At 40.3% G+C, this 19,577-nt stretch overlaps 1 protein-coding gene across 6 annotated transcripts in view; it reads right to left on the minus strand.

Annotated features, from left to right (window-relative positions):
- The window catches only part of Tasp1 (taspase 1), a 222,667-nt gene extending 205,377 nt beyond the window's left edge, over positions 1-17,290 (minus strand). For 4 of the 6 annotated variants that reach the window (XR_012909713.1, XM_075962313.1, XM_075962312.1 and 1 more), the window contains exons 1-2: positions 17,233-17,290; positions 6,734-6,950 (exon numbers count right to left, since the gene is read on the minus strand). Coding sequence is in view for 3 of the 6 variants with exons in the window: in XM_075962313.1 (XP_075818428.1) it covers positions 6,734-6,878 (145 nt within the window). In the remaining 3 variants the exon portion in view is untranslated. The other 2 variants (XM_075962315.1, XM_075962316.1) reach the window with 2 other exon arrangements.
- Between the last annotated feature and the right edge of the window lie 2,287 nt (positions 17,291-19,577).

Consider the following 19,577-nt stretch of genomic DNA (forward strand, 5'->3'; position numbering starts at 1 on the left):
AGATAGATATGATAGAGAAAGAGAAATAGAGACAGAGAGACAAACAGACAGACAACAGATAGATGATATAGAAGATAGATATGATAGATAGATAGATAGATAGATAGATAGATAGATAGATAGATAGATAGATAGATGATAGATAGATAAGGAGAGATATAGAGATGGATAGATAGATAGATAGATAGATAGATAGATAGATAGATAGATAGATAGATAGATAGATAGATAGATAGATAGATAGATAGATAGAGAAGGAGAGATATAGAGATGGATAGATAGATAGATAGATAGATAGATAGATAGATAGATAGATAGATAGATAGATAGATGATAGACAGAGAAGGAGAGATATAGAGATGGATAGATAGATAGATAGATAGATAGATAGATAGATAGATAGATAGATAGATAGATAGATAGATAGATAGATAGATGATATAGAAGATAAGATAGATATGATATAGATAGATGATAGATAGATAGATAGATAGATAGATAGATAGATAGATAGACAGATAGATAGATATGATAGAGAAAGAGAAATAGAGACAGAGAGACAAACAGACAGACAGACAGATAGATGATATAGAAGATAGATATGATAGATAGATAGATAGATAGATAGATAGATAGATAGATGATAGAGAAAGAGAGATAGAGACAGAGAGACAGACAGATATATAGATGATAGCGAGATAGAGACAGATAGATAGATAGATAGACAGACAGACAGACAGACAGACAGACAGACAGATAGATAGATAGATAGATAGATAAATGTGGTTTTTAACTTAAAAAATACTAAACTCAGGAGTTCCTTTGGTATGGAGTTGATAAAGCAGGTGGTGCCAGGAACAAAGAACCTTGAAGTCCCTCTCTAGTGATCTTTTAATTTGGGAAATACTATTTAGAATCTAAAATTCTCAAGAATTCTCCAAAAATCCTACAGACAGTTACTTAAAAGTTTGGCTCCAAATAAACTAGTTTCCTTAAGGAAATTTATCCTTGGAACTAGAGAGACAGCTCAGTGGTTAAGAGCACCTGCCATTCTTCCAAAGAAACCCCATTCAGTTCTCAGGACCCATATCAGGCAGCTCACAACCAACCACCCAACTCCAGCTCCACAAAATCCAATGTCCTCTTTTGGTCCACGAGTGCACACATGTATCTCTCTGTCTCTGTCTCTGTCTCTGTCTGTCTCTCTCTCTCTCTCTCTCTCTCTCTCTCTCTCTCTCTCTCTCCCACACACACACACACACACAATACGTAAGTAAATTTTTAAAAATTATTTTTATTACTTTTAATTCTGTGTGTCTGTCTATATGTGCATATTCACACAAGTGTCCAAGGAAAACAGAAGAAAACTGTTCCATTCTTTGGAGACAGAGGTACTTGTGTTTGTGAGCAGCCCAACATCAATGCTGAGATGTGAACTTGAGTCCTCTTCAAAAGCAAATGCTTTCTGATGCTTTTTAAGATTTATGTGTCTTTATTTTATGTGTAAGTCTATGCACCACTTGCATGCAGTGTCCACAGAGGCCAGAAGAGGGCGCTGGATCCCCAGAACTGAAGTTACAGGCAATTGTTAACTACGATGTATGTGCTGGGAATTGAACTCCTGTCCTCTAGAATAGCAGTCTGTGCTCTTAAAGTCTGAGCCATCTCTCCAGATCCTTATTTTTAATTAAGAGGGTCAAGCTAGGGATGGGAGTTCAAGGAAAAGGGGAGCAAAAGGAAGAGAAACAAGAACGTTAATCTCTTGTTGGCTAATGTTCTTATTAAAGTTCTTTAGTATGACTCTCCTCATTCAGTAGATTCCATAGAGGTCAAAGCTAAGGAAGGTTAAAGTTACATGTCTAATCTCCCAACTCTCCTGTGGATCTAGTGAAAACATAACACAACTTTTCTCAAGGCTGAGAAAAAAACTGACCCACAAACAGTGTTACAAGGACCTGGGACAACAGAAACAATGGTTAAGCAACTAGAGTCCCTAAGGCTCAAAAAGTTTCTCTTTCAGAGAAAGCTAAAAGCTCATAGAGTCACTATCAGTCTTGGTCAAACCTATCTTCACAGCTCTCTTTTGACGCCATGATCTACAGAGGAAAAATTATCAAGTATTTGAAAACAGAACCATATGACCCAGGTGTACCACTCCTGGATATGCATACCCAAAAGGACTATATATCTTACAGCAGAGACTTGCATATCCATAGTCATTGACATTCTATTCACACCAGCTAGGAATGGAATCAACTTAGATATCCAAAAACTGGCAAATGGATAAGGAAAATGTGGTACATACACACAATGAAATATTACCCAGTTGTAAAGAAAAACCAAATCATGAAATTTGCAGGCAAATGAATAGAACTGGAAAAAATACTGAGTGAGGTCACCAGGCCCAAAGACAAACACTGCATGTTCCTCTCATATATAGACCCTTCCTTCAAATCTTTTGTTTTGTGTGTTTAACCTGGAGAACTCATTCAGCGGGGAAGACACCAAAATACAAGGGAAATGAAATTCAGAGGTGGAATGCTGAATGCAGAGAGGTTTCAAGCGGACAGTGGAGTAAAGAGGACTGAGAAACAAGGAGACATGAAAGTGCTAACAAAAATGAAGTGTGCATTGTGCATAAAGAAGCCACATGATCTTGCAACTCAAGAAAAAATAAAAGAGATAGCAGAACACATATGATATGAAGAACATGGGAGGGGGTAGTACAAAGAGCTAAAGGCTGAAGAGAAGAAGGGGGCAGTGGTTGAGGAAAGGAATACAGGGGGTAGGTCTAACCAAAACTAACAACCTATGGAGAAGCATTATTAAACCACATCCTTTGGTAAGCTAATTATATTTAGTTCTTTCTTTAAAAAAAAAAGTTTAGATGTCAGTACCCCACATGGATAAACAGACTGTTTCCAAATGATGGGTTATTAAATATCTGTTTCATGCACAGGTCAACTCCCTATGAATTATTGGCCAGGAAGTTCCCAGAAGTACCAAAAACAATATAGACTACTGCCTTTGCTCCCGACTGTCCACCATAAGTACAGAGTAATACCTAAGTGCTGAAGACACCTCGTACTTCAGTTACAGGACATAGAAATCAATCAAACTGATCAGGAAACTCCCCGCTAGCTAGCTTTCATAATGCTAGAATGTACTAGAGGAGAGGAGACATCAACGGTGTTCTGGACCCTGAACACTACAATACAAACCCACGGGGCATGATGGACCCTCTGGTGCAACAGCAGTAAGTGCCCACAGTTATAACCAACCACTCTCGTGATTAGATCTGAGGTCTGCTGCACAGGAGGGAATTCATGCCAGGCACTATTCTCAGTCAAAATGCATGGTCAGGAAGGTTATAGGCTCTACAGGAGAACCTATCAATGTTGCTTTGCTAAATGGCCATTTTGTCAAATTGCTCTCTAAATATTTATCCATTAAATGTGTGCTGTTCTCAATCTTTGTCAGACAATCTTTTTACTAAAGAAGATACTGGCTACTGCAGACTCATAACTGTCCAAAGTGCTGAAAACTAGTAACTATGAGTGCTCAGATACAAATGCAACATGCACATTGACCACTCCTAGCCCCCTGCAAGGCTCAGAGAACAGAGAAGAAGCAGAAAGAATGGAAGGACCTGAGGACGGAAGAAATGCTGTTTTCATGTGGCTACTAACCAAAAACTCATAGCACCTAGTTATAACTAGTTATACAAGACACACAAGATCAAACTATCTTTAAAACAATATATCCAGCATGGAAATGGGTGGGGCTCCTAACGCCTGTTGAGGAATTGAGTTATTTTTCTTTAGGGTGATGGCCACTAGAAGGCTGCCCAAAGCCCAGCAGAGGTCTCTACATCCTTGTATATGTGGGCAACAATAACTGGACTCAGTTGTTTAAAACGAAAAAAATAAAACAGGAAGTTGGAAGGGAGATGTGCTGGGGAGGGGCTGAGGAAAGCTGGAGGGAAGGACTGTAGGAAAGATGATCAAGATTCATCGTATACATACATAAAATTTTCAAAGAATAAACGTTTAAAGTTAAGATCAAGCAGGCATTACCAATAGACTATCAGGGATGCTGCCTATAAGTAGTCCACACTAATGGATGCAGTCCTATGGGGTGAAGCATGTGATCCTAGGGCTGCTGTATTCCATCTCAGGGATCCCAATCTTTCAGCAATATTTGGTAAGGCGGGAATATTACTGGCAAAAAGTTTAGTATGCAAATTCTTCTGAGTAGAATAAAGAAAAGGGCTCAATGTGGCCCCAATTAATCTTTAGAATCTGGTTAATACTTGCTCATATCCCTGTTTGACAAAGGAAAGACAGGCTCAGCACTCAGAGCACTCCCAAGCAATGGGACACAGCAAAAACTATTGCACTATTGTGTTTGCACTGTGCGAGCTATGATTTCTCTACTACAAGTAACACTGAAATTCACTACATAGAAATAAGACTCTGCTTTTCAACTTTAAAGGATGGGTTTGGAGAGATAGCTCAGTGGGGGTTTTTTTTAATATTTATTTATTTATTATATTATATGTATAGCATTCCTTCCATGTGTGCCCGCAAGCCAGAAGGGGGTGCGAGGTCTCATTATAGATGGCTGTGAGCCACCATGTGGTTCACATTGAACTTGGGACCTCTGGAAGAGCAGTCAGTGCTTTTAACCACTGAGCCATCTCTCCAGCCCGCCTCAGTGGTTAAGAGCATGTACTGCTCTTGCAGAGAACCCCAGCTCAGTTCCCAGCTCCCACACTTGCTAGACAGATGATATCTACCTGTAACTTTTGCTCCAAAGGATCTAACACCCTCTCCTGGGCCTCTGTGAGCACCTATATTCACATGCGCATATTTAAAAAATAAATATTTCTTCAAAAATTTAAAAGGGGCTATTTTGTTTTGGCTTTTTTTTCTGGTTGGTTCGTCAGTCAGTTGGTTGGTTGATTGGTGGGTTGGTTAGTTAGTTGGTTTGGACTGGATTCTTCAGGGTAACTCAGGTGGCCAGGAATTCTTTATGTAGCCCAGACTGATCTCAAACTCATGGTATTTCTCCCACCACAATGTGCCCCCATAGAGAGCTGACTCTTACTATTGTCAGGATCAGGTTAGCCAATAGCTAGGTAAAAACAAAACTGTACTAATCAAATGACTAAATGTTGGTAAGTCTAATGCTGAACAAAACAGCTATATATTTTGTGAGAAATGTAATCTTTAACCCTTTAAAAAAGTAAAAATAGGGGCTGGAGAGATGGCTCAGAGGTTAAGAGCGCTGCCTGCACTTCCAGAGGACCTGAGTTCAATTCCCAGTAACCACATGGTGGCTCACAGCCATCTGTAATGAGATCTGGTGCCCTCTTCTGGCCAGCAAGCATACAGAGACAGAACACTGTATGATAATAAATAAATAAATCTTAAAAAAAAAAAAGTAAAAATATAGACTTCTTTGTAATCAACAATCTGTCTGACTTTCCAATAATTTAGATACGGAGGGTGTAGCTGGGCAATGGTAGTACATGCCTTTAATCCCAGCACTTGGGAGGCAGTGGCAGGTGGATCTCTGTGAGTTTGAGGTCAGTCTTGTCTACAAAGCGAGTTTCCAGATAGGCAGGACTGTTACACAGAGAACCCTGTGTCAAAAAAAAAAAAAATTGAGGATGTGTCTGTGGCCATGCACCCTGAACTGACCCAATCTTAGCTATCTCAGAAGCTAAGCAGGGTCAGGCCTGGTCGGTACTCAGAAGGGAGGAGCAGAGGTTGCCCATGATCACCACTTTCTGCCATCACCCAGACTGATCCCTACTCGTTCTGATCTCTAGCACAGTCTTTAGCTGGGTGCCGTTACCATCAAGAGTGTGTCTGAAAGTCAACAAAAGCAATGTTTTCCAGATCTAAAGCTGTCACTACTTGTCCAAGTTTCAGATGATTCTTGCACTGTTTACCAATAACTTTAAAGACAGTTACTTACTGGTATTATGGATGTATTGCTAAAAAGGTACAGTCAAGATGATAATGAACCAGAGATTCAGAAGCAGGAGTTGGGAGTCCCAGGTCTACTTTTAACTGAGTAAAAGTACACATATTTCCATAAATTTGCTTCATCTTGCCTCTTCTTTCTTTTTTTAAAGATCCTGATTTTATCTTTGTGGGTGGGTGAAGGTGTGCCTGCATGCACACATGTTTATGTATGTCATGTATGTGAAGATGCCCATGAGTACCAAAGGCATCAGATGCTGTGCAGCTGCAGTTACAGGAGGTTCTAAGCGCTGTGTGTGGCTGCCAGGAACTGAAGTCAGGTCCTCTCAGAGCAGCAATAGTTCTTAACCACTGAGCAATTTCTCCAGCCCCTCAACTCTCATTGTACAAGAGTGGAGTGTGGTGGGAAAACAGAATAAACAAAATAATAAATATTTAAAATTACTTTGGTTTTAACATGACTGATCCAAACATATGTACTATATAAGGTAAGTAAAAGAGGGGAAATAAGGAAGCCGTAGGTAGAAGTACCACTGTAAAACATTCCAACCAAGATACAGAATAACATCTAACAGGTTCTTTGGTTCCAAGCCTCTTTGTCAGATACAAATGCAGTCTTTGGTGTTTTTCACAGCAAGAAATGGAAAACATACTTTTTGGTTGCTACTCCACCTCCCCCACAAGGTCTCATCTGCATGCACCAGCACAAAGCCCCCTCGTTTCTCCTCACAAGTTCTCACCTGCATGCACCAGCACAAAGCCCCCTCGTTTCTCCTCACAAGGCTGCCTTGTTTCCGGTTCCTTGACTGTGACTTGAGCGGCGGATGCCTGAAGTGCTCGGGAAGGCAGTCCTTCTCCAGAACTCATCCCCTTCTCCATGGTCATCCTCCAAGATTATCATCTTCTATCAGGAAAAGAGCATCCTTCCATGCAACAGCAACTATAAAAAGAGTTACCCTAGGGAAAAGAAGGAAAAGATTACCTCTGCTTTCTTTCTACCAGCATACACACTACCTACAAAAAGTCATACACATATTTTTTAAAATAGGTTATTTTTTTAATTATTGAATTGGATAACAGTAACATAACATAACAAGTTTACAATTTATATCCATCTCCAGTGACAGTACTTGTCTGAAGACATATAAACAAAAGAACTTACTATAAAAAGATCTCATCTGGGCTGAGTGTGGCAACACACACCTTTACCAGAGCTCTGGAGAGTCAGAAGCAGAGAGGTCACTAACTTTGAGGCTAGCCTGGTCAGTCTATCTGCCCGTCATCTGTCTGTCTATCTATCTATCTTATATATATATATATGTGTGTGTGTGTGTGTGTGTGTGTGTATATATATATATATCAAGTTATATATAGACAGTTCTAGCCTACCCAGGACTACATAGTTAGATCCTTAAAAGGGGGGGGGGGGGACTCTCCAAAAAAAAAAAAACTCCACCTCGTCCAAATGTCGTCTTTGTGTTGCCCATACTGAAGTGACCTCAACATAGCGTGACTATCACTTTATTTTCCCTGCACACCAGCCAATCTCTGGGACATTTGAAATTACAAGCACCACTGGCACACTAAACTAAGATAAAGTCTAGCTTTCTATATAAAGAAAGCAACAAATTCATACTTACATGTGAGGTATTTTTAAATTTTTATTCAGTATTACCATGTGCACATATTGTGGAGGTAGAAGTCAGGGGACAACACTGCGGAGTCAGTTTTCTCCTTCCACCTTACATGGGTTCTGGGAATCAAGCTCTAGTTGCTGGCCTTGCAGAGCAAGCACCATTACCAGCCGAGCCATCTCGCCAGCTTGAATGTTTGTTGGCACAGACCTCACTATATGGCTCCAGCTGGCCTGAACGCCCTGCCCCATGACTATACTGCCACAGCCTTCTGAGTGAGTACTGAGATTACAGAGTGTAATACCACTGTTTCCATTTACAAAAAATTCTTCAATTCTCAAAATCAGTTAAATGCTGCTCAGTGCAATTATGAAACATAAATTCTAACAAAATTATGTCTAAACCAAGAATCAATCATGAAACATAAATGCTAACAAAGTTATGTCTAACCCAAGAAATTAAACAAGCACCCTTTCAAACAGCTGTCAGCACGAAAAGCAGGAAGTTCTCCACAGGTAAGTAATGAGACATAAAATTTAATAAAATAATTTTCAAGTGACTAATGCCATTAAGCTTTTAAATTTAGTCACTATGGAGTAAAAATTCAAAAACATTACACAATTAAATTTTAATAACAACAAAGAGGTCAGAATTTATTCTAAATTAGGACTAAACATACCACTTTAAAAGCAACAAAGAGATTTAAAGAAAATATGACAGTGGGGTGGTCAAAACTTTTTAAATGACAGTGTTAAGTAAAAATACTCAATCGTGAGCTGGAGAGATGTCTCAGCGGTTAAGAGCTTTGCCTGTTCTTCCAAAGGTCCTGAGTTCAATTCCCAGCATCCACATGGTGGCTCACAACCATCTGTAATGAGGTCTGGTGCCCTCTTCTGGCTGGAGGAATACACGCAGACAGAATACTGTATACATAATTAATAAATAAATAAATATAAAAAATACTCAATCATATTAAATTGAAAAAAGGAAGGGGTCAGACATTGTGACATATGTCTATAATACAGATTCGATAAGGCTGAGACAGAGGATTGCAAAATAAAGGTCAAGAGGGTTACACAGCTGGAAGCTGGTTCAAAGATAAATCAATTCGATTCAATTAAAAGCAGCCACTAGAAGGAATGAAGAAGTTCTTGATTTATAGACATGGAACAAACATCTAGTTAAAAACTATTTTAAAGCATACAAATAATCAACTGAGAAGTTTGAGACCATAGTTGGGTATACAATGATATCCAGAATACCTTGATCGAAAAATTAGACTCTTTTTAAGAAATGTATATTTATTGTCTGTCTGTGTGTGTGTGTGTGTGTGTGTGTGTGTGTGTGTGTGTGTGTGTGTATACACACACACATATTTGGTTTTTCAATACAGGGTTTCTCTGTAGCTTTGGAGTCTGTCCTGGAACTAACTCTTGTAGACCAGGCTGGCCTCGGACTCACAGAGATCCACCTGACTCTGCCTCCCGAGTGCTGGGATTAAAGTCATGTGCCACCACCACCCGGCTCCACTTTTTAAATATATATAGAACATAGATATAGATAGATAGATAGATAGATAGATAGATAGATAGATAGATAGATAGATAGATAGATAGATAGATAGATAGATAGATGTATATACACACAATGTGGTGGTTTAAATAGGAAAAGCCCCAATAGACTCACATGTTTGAGTGTTTGGCCCAAGGGGAGTGGCACTATTAGGAGGTGTGGCCTAGTTGGAGTGTGTCATTGTGGGGGTTGATTTTGAGGTCTTATATGGTCAAGCTACACCTAGTATGGCACATAGTCTCCTTCTGCTTGCCTGTGGATCGAGATGTAGAACTCTCAGCACCTTCTCCAGCACCGTGTCTGCCTGCACACTGCCATGCTTCTCATCATGATGATAATGGATTAAACCTCCAAAACTGTAAATCAGCCCCAATTAAATGTCTTCCTATATAAGAGTTGCCATGGTCACCATGCATGGTGGTGCACATCTTTAATCCCAGCACTCAGGAGGCAGAGACAGGCGGATCTTTCTGAGTTTGAGGCCAGTCTGGTTTACAGAGCAAGTTCCAGTACAGCTAAAACTGTTCCACAGAGAAACCTCATCTCAAAAAAAAAAAAAATGCCATGGTCATGGTGTCTCCCCACAGCAATAAAATCCTAACTAAGGCGTACACATGTAATGAATGTTATCTATATAGTCTATCAGATCTGTTCCTTTAGAGAAGCTTAATATATATGCATACAACGTATATGTGTATATATATACATTATATATATATATATATATATATTACAGAAGCACTAGTTATTGAACTAAGTCCACGATCCAGAAACTATAAGATTCCATTTTAAAACTGCTGTAACAAAGGAAATGCCATATTCTGAATTTACTTTGATTTCTAAAGTGACATCTTTATAGTGATACCTCAGAAAAGAATATAGAAAAACATGCCCAATGACTCATAAAGGAGCTATTTTTGTTTCAATTTTTCTGAATCTTGAATTTACAGGGACACATAAACTACAGGTAATTGGAAAAGGAAAGAAAAACATTGATTTCTGCCGATCAGACGGGGGTAGGGCATGACATTTGATTAACATTAAATACCTCTGTGATATGTTTTCATACTTGTCACTGTTATTACATTATTTAAGCACACTTATACCAAGTGTTAGCTCAAGAGAAACATCTATTGCTTCAGCTCAATTCTGAGGCAATACCCACAACAAGATGTTCTTAATGATCAGAGATGTGCAGGTATTAAAAGTTCTATGCAATGAGAACTAAGAACACTAGGCTGGATAAGCTCTAACCGTGCACGTCTACATCCAAGCCCATAAACATCATAAATTACTTTAAATATTTCAATCTTTAAAGAATTCTATAGCTCATCTTCATATTGCCTTCATTTCTGAACAATGTATTTAAATATGAACATTTCACAACTTCCCTATCAGTAATGATATTAAAATTCATTGTGAACAATATTTCTTAACACTGGCAACTTGCTCATTCTCTACAAAATTTTCTTAAAGAATTAATGATTACATAGATGCCGAAAACAAGTGAGACAGCATGTGTGCCGAACATGCACAAGGTCCTGGAATGGATCCCCCAAAGCAAGATGGCTAAGCCAATAAAAAGAGCATTTGAAACGTAAGCCTTGTGATCAGAGTTCAAAACTCAGACAGAACCCATGATATAGGCGAGAACCATCTCCTGAAATTTGCCTTCTAACCTCCAAACATGTGCCATGGCACATATACAATAAAAATGTTTTTAAGATTTTTTTTTAAAAAAAAAGGTTAAGAGTGTTATCATATGCCCAAGGCTGGACATGACAGCACAAGTGTATAATCGTAAAATTTGAGACTCTGGGGAAGGAGAGTTAAGAATCTAAAGCTAAACCAGGCAGGGGTGGGGCACACCTTTAATCCCAGCACTCAGGAGGCAAGTGCATGCCCCACACACAGACACAGTAAGTAGTTCTCTTAAAAATAAATAAAAGTTAACTTCTTCACAGATTTCCAAATTTTATTCATAGGAGCCAAAATTAGGGAGCACTTTAAATGCTCATCAAGTGACAATGGATTAATTAAAAACAAAATGTGATATATTTGTAAAACAGAGCATCAGTGAGCCATTACAAAGAGTAGAATATAAATAAGCATTAGAAACAGTGAATAGAAACCAAGGAAGGCCACCAATCTATCATTTATAAAAAATTTAAGTGGACAGAAAGTGAGCCATCGCGTGGCTTAAAGCTGGAGAAGCAATGGGAGCGACCGCTGATGGAGGCATAATAGACTGCTAATGGTCATACCTGGAAAGGAGGTGTTCACTTGTGGAGAAGCTGTGTCCTGCTCTAAGTCACAAGACAGAAAACACTGGCTTCCAGGCCACGCATTGGCCTGGGTGACTCCATTTTACAAGCCAAATTTTGTCCATTTTGAGTGCGGACACAGAGGCAAATTGACTCTGTTCCTCATTGTACACACTGTGCACAGACACTGCTATCTGTCCAGCACCACCCATGGCACAAGACTGAAAATCAACTTTTTCTTTAACGTAAAAAAACACCTCTATAAACGTACCAGACTGGAAACGTAAGAGTACATGGGCATGGCATATTAACCTTTATCAGACAGAAACAAGCCAAAACTTTACCAAAGACAGCAGTCTGAGGAAGGGTGTTACACCTTTATCCGGGCATCCTAACACTGAGCAACAGCCTCAACAACCTGTCATCTCACCACCAGGGTGTGTATAAAGGGTCCCACAGGCAAAGGAATCTGGACTGTCTCTGAGGATTAAGCTAAGTCCCACTGATGACATGGCCCACTCAAATTATCGTCTGCCCAGATCTAGCCCCACAACCTCACCTCGACTGCCTCCGTGGTTCCACACATCACCTCTGCAGCTCAACTCAACCCTGAGGCCTGGGATCAGCTCTGACCCTGCAGCCCTGCTTTGTTTGGCTCCTACTGCTCTACATCTGCTTCAGCCTCCACCTGGGCCTCCAGGAAGGCCTCTGAGAACTGCCTGAACTCCCTGCACCTCCTTTACCGCATTCTGTGATGATGTGTGTGTTAGTGTGGGTTCCAGTATGTGGTCATCACTGCACAGTACGCAGAGTGATTGGAGTAATTAAGATTGGGATCAAAGAACCTGGGTTTGCAACAGCTGGCTCAAGGCAAATATAACTTTACAAATTAGAGGCAACAAAAACTTGTGAATCTTTTTTTCTTTCTTTTTGATTTTCTGTTTGTTTGTTTTTGAGAGAAGGCAGCAATGTACCCCCTGCAGGCCTTGAAGAGTTATCAACAATGGCCTTGAATTTCTGTTACTCTTGCCTGACTCTACCTCCAGAATTCTGGAATTACCACACCCAATTATGCAGTCCTTGAAGTCTAACCCAGAGTTTGTAGCCTGTAGGCAAATAAACACTAGAACAACAAAGTAATATGCCAATGCACTCTCTAATAATAAATAAATAAATAAATTCTAACATTGTAGAAAGATACAAACGTTCTATGTATGAGCATAACATACTCATGACATCAGTGATTAAGAGCTGGGCATGGAGTTTGGATGTTCACCTTCCTAGATATGGACGGAGGGAGGAGGACCTAGGACTTACCACAGGGCAGGGAACCCTGACTGCTCTTTGGACTGGAGAGAGCGGGGGAGAGGAGTGGGGGGAAGGGGAGAGGGGTGGGAGGAGGGGGAGAAGAGTGGGAGGAGGGGGAGAAGAGTGGGAGGAGGGGGAGGGAAAGGGGAGGCTGGGAGGAGGTGGAAATTTGTTTTTTTTTCTTTATTCTTTTATCAATAAAAAAAAAATGAAAAAAAAAAAGAGCTGGGCATGGTAGCTTTAATCCCAGCACGCAGAGATAATACGTAAGAGGATATAGAAGCTGAACACCCACCTTTAATCCCAGCACTCAGGGAGGCAGAGGCAGGCGGATCTATCTTTATGAGTTTGAGGCCAGCCTGGTCTCCAAGAGCTAGTTCCAGGACAGGCTCCAAAGCTACAGAGAAACCCTGTCTTGAAAAACAAAACAAAAAAAAAAAATCCAATAATAAAGAATATTCATAAAAGAACAAAAAAAATCATCTCTAACAAAACTGTACTGGTACCTTAAGCTGGATGTAACTGTTTTGAAAAGGAGTCTATAAGTATGAAAAGCCTGAAAATACTCAAGGTCCAAATCAGGAGCAGAAGGAGACGGAGCACGAGCAAGGAACTCAGGACTGCGAGGGGTGCACCCACACACTGAGACAATGGGGATGTTCTATCGGGAACACACCAAGGCCAGCTGGCCTGGGTCTGAAAAAGCATGGGATAAATCCGGACTAGCTGAACATAGCGGACAATGAGGAATACTGAGAACTCAAGAACAATCGCAGTGGGTTTTTGATCCTACTGCACGTACTGGCTTTGTGGGAGCCTAGGCAGTTTGGATGCTCACCTTGAGACCTGGATAGAGGTGGGCGGTCCCTGGGCTTCCCACAGGTCAGGGAACCCTGATTGCTCTTCGAGCAGATGAGGGAGGGGGACTTGATCGGGGGAGGGGGAGGGAAATGGGAGGCGGTGGCGGGGAGGAGGCAGAAATCCTTAATAAATAAATAAATTAAAAAATAATAAATAAAAAAATGCAAAAAAAAAGAAAAGCCTGAAAATACACAATACTGTTGGTATCATTTCTCCAGAAACTACATATGACCTAGTCTATACAGACTGTTAACAGTATCCCAGATACACTTCTAAAGAGAACTGAGAAATCCTGTCTTCTCTAGTATCCTCCATATTTGAACTTGCATTATTAAATACTAGGCACTGAAAAGAGACTTTATTTGACCATTTCTGAGACCAAGATAAATGCTAATTCACTAGTCATCAAAATAAAACTTTATTTTTTTTTTTACTTCAGGGACTTTCTAGGTACTAATTTATGGCATAAATCTTGACCTTGACCTCATATATATTTATTATATATTACATTATACATTATTATATTTATATTATATGTAGTATACACATGGATATATATGATACAATGTGTATATACAATGCACATATATGTATATTATACTATTTTTAAATTTTCCTATCACTTGTGATGACATGCTTTTTAATTAAACAATTTAGAAAAGTATCATGTGTCCTGTTTAATCTTTCCAAGGCAGTGTAGGAGAAGATAGTCAAGAAATCACCTATCTGATAATAAAATATGTCTTTACAGAAGAAATCCAGCCTGTAAGCTATTGTAATTGATAATAGAGAACCATGCTGTTGGCTGACCACAGTGGCTCTTCAGAGAGGCATTGGCAGGAGGACAGCTGCAAGTTTAAGGCCAGCCTGGCCTACATAAAGGGTTGTAGGCCAACCAGGAACATGAGATGAGAAGCTCTCGTTTTAAAAAATAAAACACAGTATTTTGTGCTTTTAGTGTCATGACACTGAGATTGCAATGCTTCATTAAATGAGTTCTAAACAAATTTAAATTCATCTTTGAACCAGTAATTCTACTTCCGGGCACACCTTCTACCTAAATTTTAAACAGAAAAAGCTTAGTCTTTCTTAGGTTGGTTTATGTTGTTGATGATAATTTGTTTTGCTTTGTGAGACTGGGTGTCATGTAGCCAAGGCTAACCTAAAATTCCTGCTCCTCCTCCCTCCGCTCCCAAGTTCTAGGAATAATTCCAGCATGTGACACCATTCCTGGTTAGCTTTACATATCCATGCTATGCTTAATATATGATAATATGGAATTTTAAGAACATATGTGCAACCTAAGAGTTCAACAGAAAGGAATGGTTATAACTAACATTATTTATGGCAAATTAATTTTCAAGATGGATTCCTAAACCAGTTAGTGGGAAAAGGAAAGTCACCAAAGGTGATGAAAAATATACAGCCAGAAGGCAAAAAGTAAAGGTGCACTCCCCTCTGCTACTATACGCCAAATTTAAGTACATCAGAAACAAGAGTCGAAACTACAAAAACATTTAGAGTTACCAGAAGTTGTACAGGGGTAAATATTTGTGACTCTAGAATCATCGTTTTTTGTTGTGGTGGTGGTTTTTGATTGTTAGGTTTTAAAGACAGGGTCTCTCTATCTGAAGCACTATTATGTAGCTCTGGCCTGTTAATAACAGGCACACATGTGGTGCATGGACATAATAATAAAGATAAATCTGGTTGAACATTAGACAATTCTCCAAAACTATATAAGAATCAAAAAGTACATAGAAAGATGGTTAAGATTATTAACCATAAAAATCAAAACGAGATACCACTAAGATGCATACAAGCAAAACAGGTGTTTGCCAGGCATTAGAGAAGCAGGTCTTCCTAATCTGTGGGATTCAATATGCTGGAGCCACTTCAGAAAAATCTGCTCAGTTCTCAAAACACAAGACCACACCCTAAAAACAATATCCACACAGAAAGTCAGAGGATGTGTAGAATTATTCCAAACAGCCCAAAATACAAAACAATACAACTGCATATCCATAAAAAGGAGTGAGTTATGTGTAGGTCAGTGGTAAAATTCTTACCTAGCATGTGTGAGGTCCATCCCCAGAAAAACCAGGGAAAAATAAATAAAAAGGAATAAACGTATTGTTGCATAGACATGGACAAACCCTGAAAACATTACCCTTTCAGAGACTAGACACAGAAGGACACCTGTTACATGATTCTATTTACTTAAAATATATGAAACAGGAAGATGCACACTGAAACCACGGATCAGAAGTTGGGGGAGGGGGACCGTTGGAGGAGGGTTAACTATATTGGGTACAAGATTTCTGGTGAAGCTGATAAAAACGTTCTGGAACTAAACAGCAATACTACAAAACCTTTGAAAACCGTAAACACACACACACACACACACAGAGAGAGAGAGAGAGAGAGAGAGAGAGAGAGAGAGAGAGAGAGAGAGAGAGAGAGAGAGAGAGAGACTTAATGTAAAAGAATGGACTTTGTACTGCCTTGGTTACACCCCAATACGAAAAAAGCGTAACCAGGGCTGGAAAGATGGCTCAGCAGTAAAGAGCACTTGCTTCTCTTGCAGAGGATTTCAGTTGTTCCTAGCACCACATGCTGGCTTATAACCATTCATGATTCCAGCTCCAGGAAATTAAATGCCCTCTACTGGCCTCCATGGATACGCACGTGGTGCACAGACAGACATTACGATGCATGCATTCACACGTAAAATTAAAAAAAAAAAAAAAGACAAAGCATAACCAATCTATCCATGCTCCATGCAGTGAGTACAACATACACAAACTGCATTTTTTTAGTTTGAACTGTAGGCTTATACACTTTCAGGTCATAGCTTAAAACACCTAAGAAATGAGAAAGAACAAAATCCTTAGCAGTTATGCTAATCTCTAACTATTTCTGCATTTCCCAAACGTTTTCTAATAACCACTGCTCTCTGAAGTCGTGAGAGGAAAACGGTTTATTTACAACAAACAGAAAGGGAAATTATTAAACGCCCAAGTGTGTGAGCTAAATGTCCTTAGCTTATTTTTCAAGGATCTTAGTCCAATGGCCCCCAGTGAAGCTTTCTTTTCTCTCCCTAGCAGAATTAGGTTGAACTAGGAATCTCTATGCCTCTACTTCAAAACACCTCCAGCTACTGTTTTCGCCAGCCTCTCCAGCTGCCTCATCTACTCCGTCCTAGCCTCCGATGCCTCAGCCCTGGATGCTAACGTCCCTCGGGACTCTACCCGGGCCTCTAAGACATTCCGGGAAGCTTTGGCCCCACAGCGACACCGGTATGTGGCACATCGCCGGTCTTGCGCGGACCCGGGGACCGCGAGTTCCCTGCAGCCTGTGACTGCACAGCGCGCGAAGCGCTACGAAAAGTCCGCAGCCAAGGAAACTGGCGGGCCCCACGCGTGACCGTGACTCGGGGCCTGGAACTCCGTGGGCCCCTGCCCCAGGACAGGCAGGTGGCGACGTGAGCGCCGTCCCGTGCGGTCGGGAGAGGACGCCGCACGGGCCTGCGGGGCCACACGGAGACCGAGGCTCGGCGGCGGCGGCGACGCGGACAGCGTGAGAACGAGGGACACTCACCCGCGTCAGCGCAGAGCACTCCTTACACCGGAAGTAATCGCTCGCCCGTTGCCAGGGTGAGGAAGCGGGAGTGGCGTGAAGCCTTTCCATTGGCTGAGGGTGCACACGAGGCCGGAAGCAGACGCCCTATGTCTCTAAGCCGTGTTTCTGCCATCTATCCGGTAACGGGTTCTTGGGCTTCAAAGCAGAGACACCTAGGTCTGTCTGCGGCTTCTGATATGTTTTTTATTTATTTATTTATTGATATATTTGGGTTTGTTTGTTGTCGTAACTGTGCAGTCACCGTTACCCATCTCGCCTTCACTTTGCTCTGTAATTAATTTGCAAGGTGTGTCTGCCTCTTACCCACGTGGTTAGCTGACTAGCGCAGTTGCACAAAATGGAAATAGTGGCCATCATTGATTAAGGCGTTGCTGAAGAACCCTTCTTCCCTCATCCTTGCAACCCGACACCTATGGAAAACAAGGATTCTATCTGGGTTACAGTATAGTTGGAGTCAGCTTTACTCTAGGAAGAAGGAAAATGTAGTTGTTATGCCCAAATCCACGAAGTGTCCCCAAACCAACAAGGAGACCGAGTCCCGTTTTTAAAGCGAAGAGCCTTTATTTTATGCAAGTTTGCAAACTCGGTCTCTCCGCATGTCCAATGTATTGGAATAAACGGAGAACCTCGAGCTCAAGAGTTGAGTTTTTATAGTAGTAAAGGTGGGGGGTGAGGGGTTTCTGAGGTTCCAGACCCCTGATTGGCTGACATTTGTCTAGGGGTGTCCTGGTGAGTGGGTGCTGGCAGGTTGATCTTGTCTACTGGGGTTGGAACTTGGAACGTTAGGCATTTCCTCTGGATGGGCTGTTCTCGGGTGGTGCTCAGGTAATCTTAGTTTATGGTCCTTCCTGCCACCAAGTATTGCTTCAGGGTAAACTCTGAGACTCGGCCTCCATTAAACTTATCCAGGACCCAGTCCTACTCTGGCAGGTGATAATGGTTGAAAGTAACGAACTTCCTTTGGGTGGTCTGTTTTTATTTAGCTTATCATGGCCTTATTTTACTGCCCAAGATCAAAGATCAAAACCCGGTAGCAATTACATACAGTGTTTCTTGTATGTAATTGTATCACGTATCCTTTAACAGATAACCAGCTTAGGGTAGCAGACATTGGAAAGAATAGAATAGTGCAAATTAAGTATCTCTTATCTGAAATACTTGGGATGAAAAACAGTTGGGATTTTTAAATTTTTTTCAAAGTTTGAAATACTTGCTTATACATAAGACTTCCTGGGTATGGGACACTAGTTGCAAAAGTAAATACTCAGTTGTATTTTATACAGACCTTACACACAGAGCCTAAAGTTAATTTTGTGAAGCATTTTTAAGTAACTTTGTGCATAGTGTGGGAGCAGTTGAGGCTGTGAATTTTTAGATTAGAGATGCTTGGCATGTACTTTTTCCTATGTGACGTCCCAAACCAGCAATTTAGGATCAACAGAGCTCCTGCTAAGAATGCAAATCTTTAAAACCTGGGTACAGTAGTTCATTCCTTAAATCCCAGCATTCAACCAGCCTGGTCTACATAGGGAGGTCCAAGAGAACCAAGGCTGCTACTCAGAGAAACCCTGTCAAAAATACAAAAAAAAAAAAAGGAAGGAAAAGGAAGAGAGATGCAGGAAGGCAGTCTGGGGCGAAGATGAAACCAAGTCTTGATTTCTACCCTGAGATTCCTAGATTAAAATATGTGAATTGTAAAGAAAATATTTCTTTTCAGCTGCTGGTAACCCCAGATATATAATTAATAATTTTTATATGTCCAGAATATCTTTTATTTTTGGTTGTGAGCCTAGCCTTTTAATGGCTGAGCCATCTCTCCAGCCCAGTCCAGGATATCTTTCTGTAATATTTTCTTCCATGGGAAGAAATTTAGAGACAGTTGTAAAATTTATCAATTTAAACAAAACCTTAGATTTGAAAGGGAATGTAGAAACCAGTATTAAAAAATGAGTGGTTTGGATAAGGGAGGAAAAGTGTTTAATAGTTAGATCAGTGAATAATAACAATACTGTATAAGTTAACAGCAAAGATTCTGGAAACAAAATTGGTGTTTATATCTTTGTTCTACTACTTAACTGTCACAATGTTACTTAATTTCCACACTTGTAGAGGACAAAAATAGTTGTTTGAAATAAATAAATATGTGAGAAGCACTTTTAAAAGTGTCAGCCTCGTAGTGAATAATCTATCAATGCTAATTGTTTATTTCTTCATTTTGGAGACAAAAATCTTACAGTATAGTCAAGGATCTTACAAGGATGTTTTTGCCTCCCCTTCCCAAGTGTTGGGATTACATGTGCCAC

This window comes from Microtus pennsylvanicus, chromosome 2 (genome assembly GCF_037038515.1).
Source record: "Microtus pennsylvanicus isolate mMicPen1 chromosome 2, mMicPen1.hap1, whole genome shotgun sequence".
Classification (NCBI taxonomy): Eukaryota; Metazoa; Chordata; class Mammalia; order Rodentia; family Cricetidae; genus Microtus; species Microtus pennsylvanicus.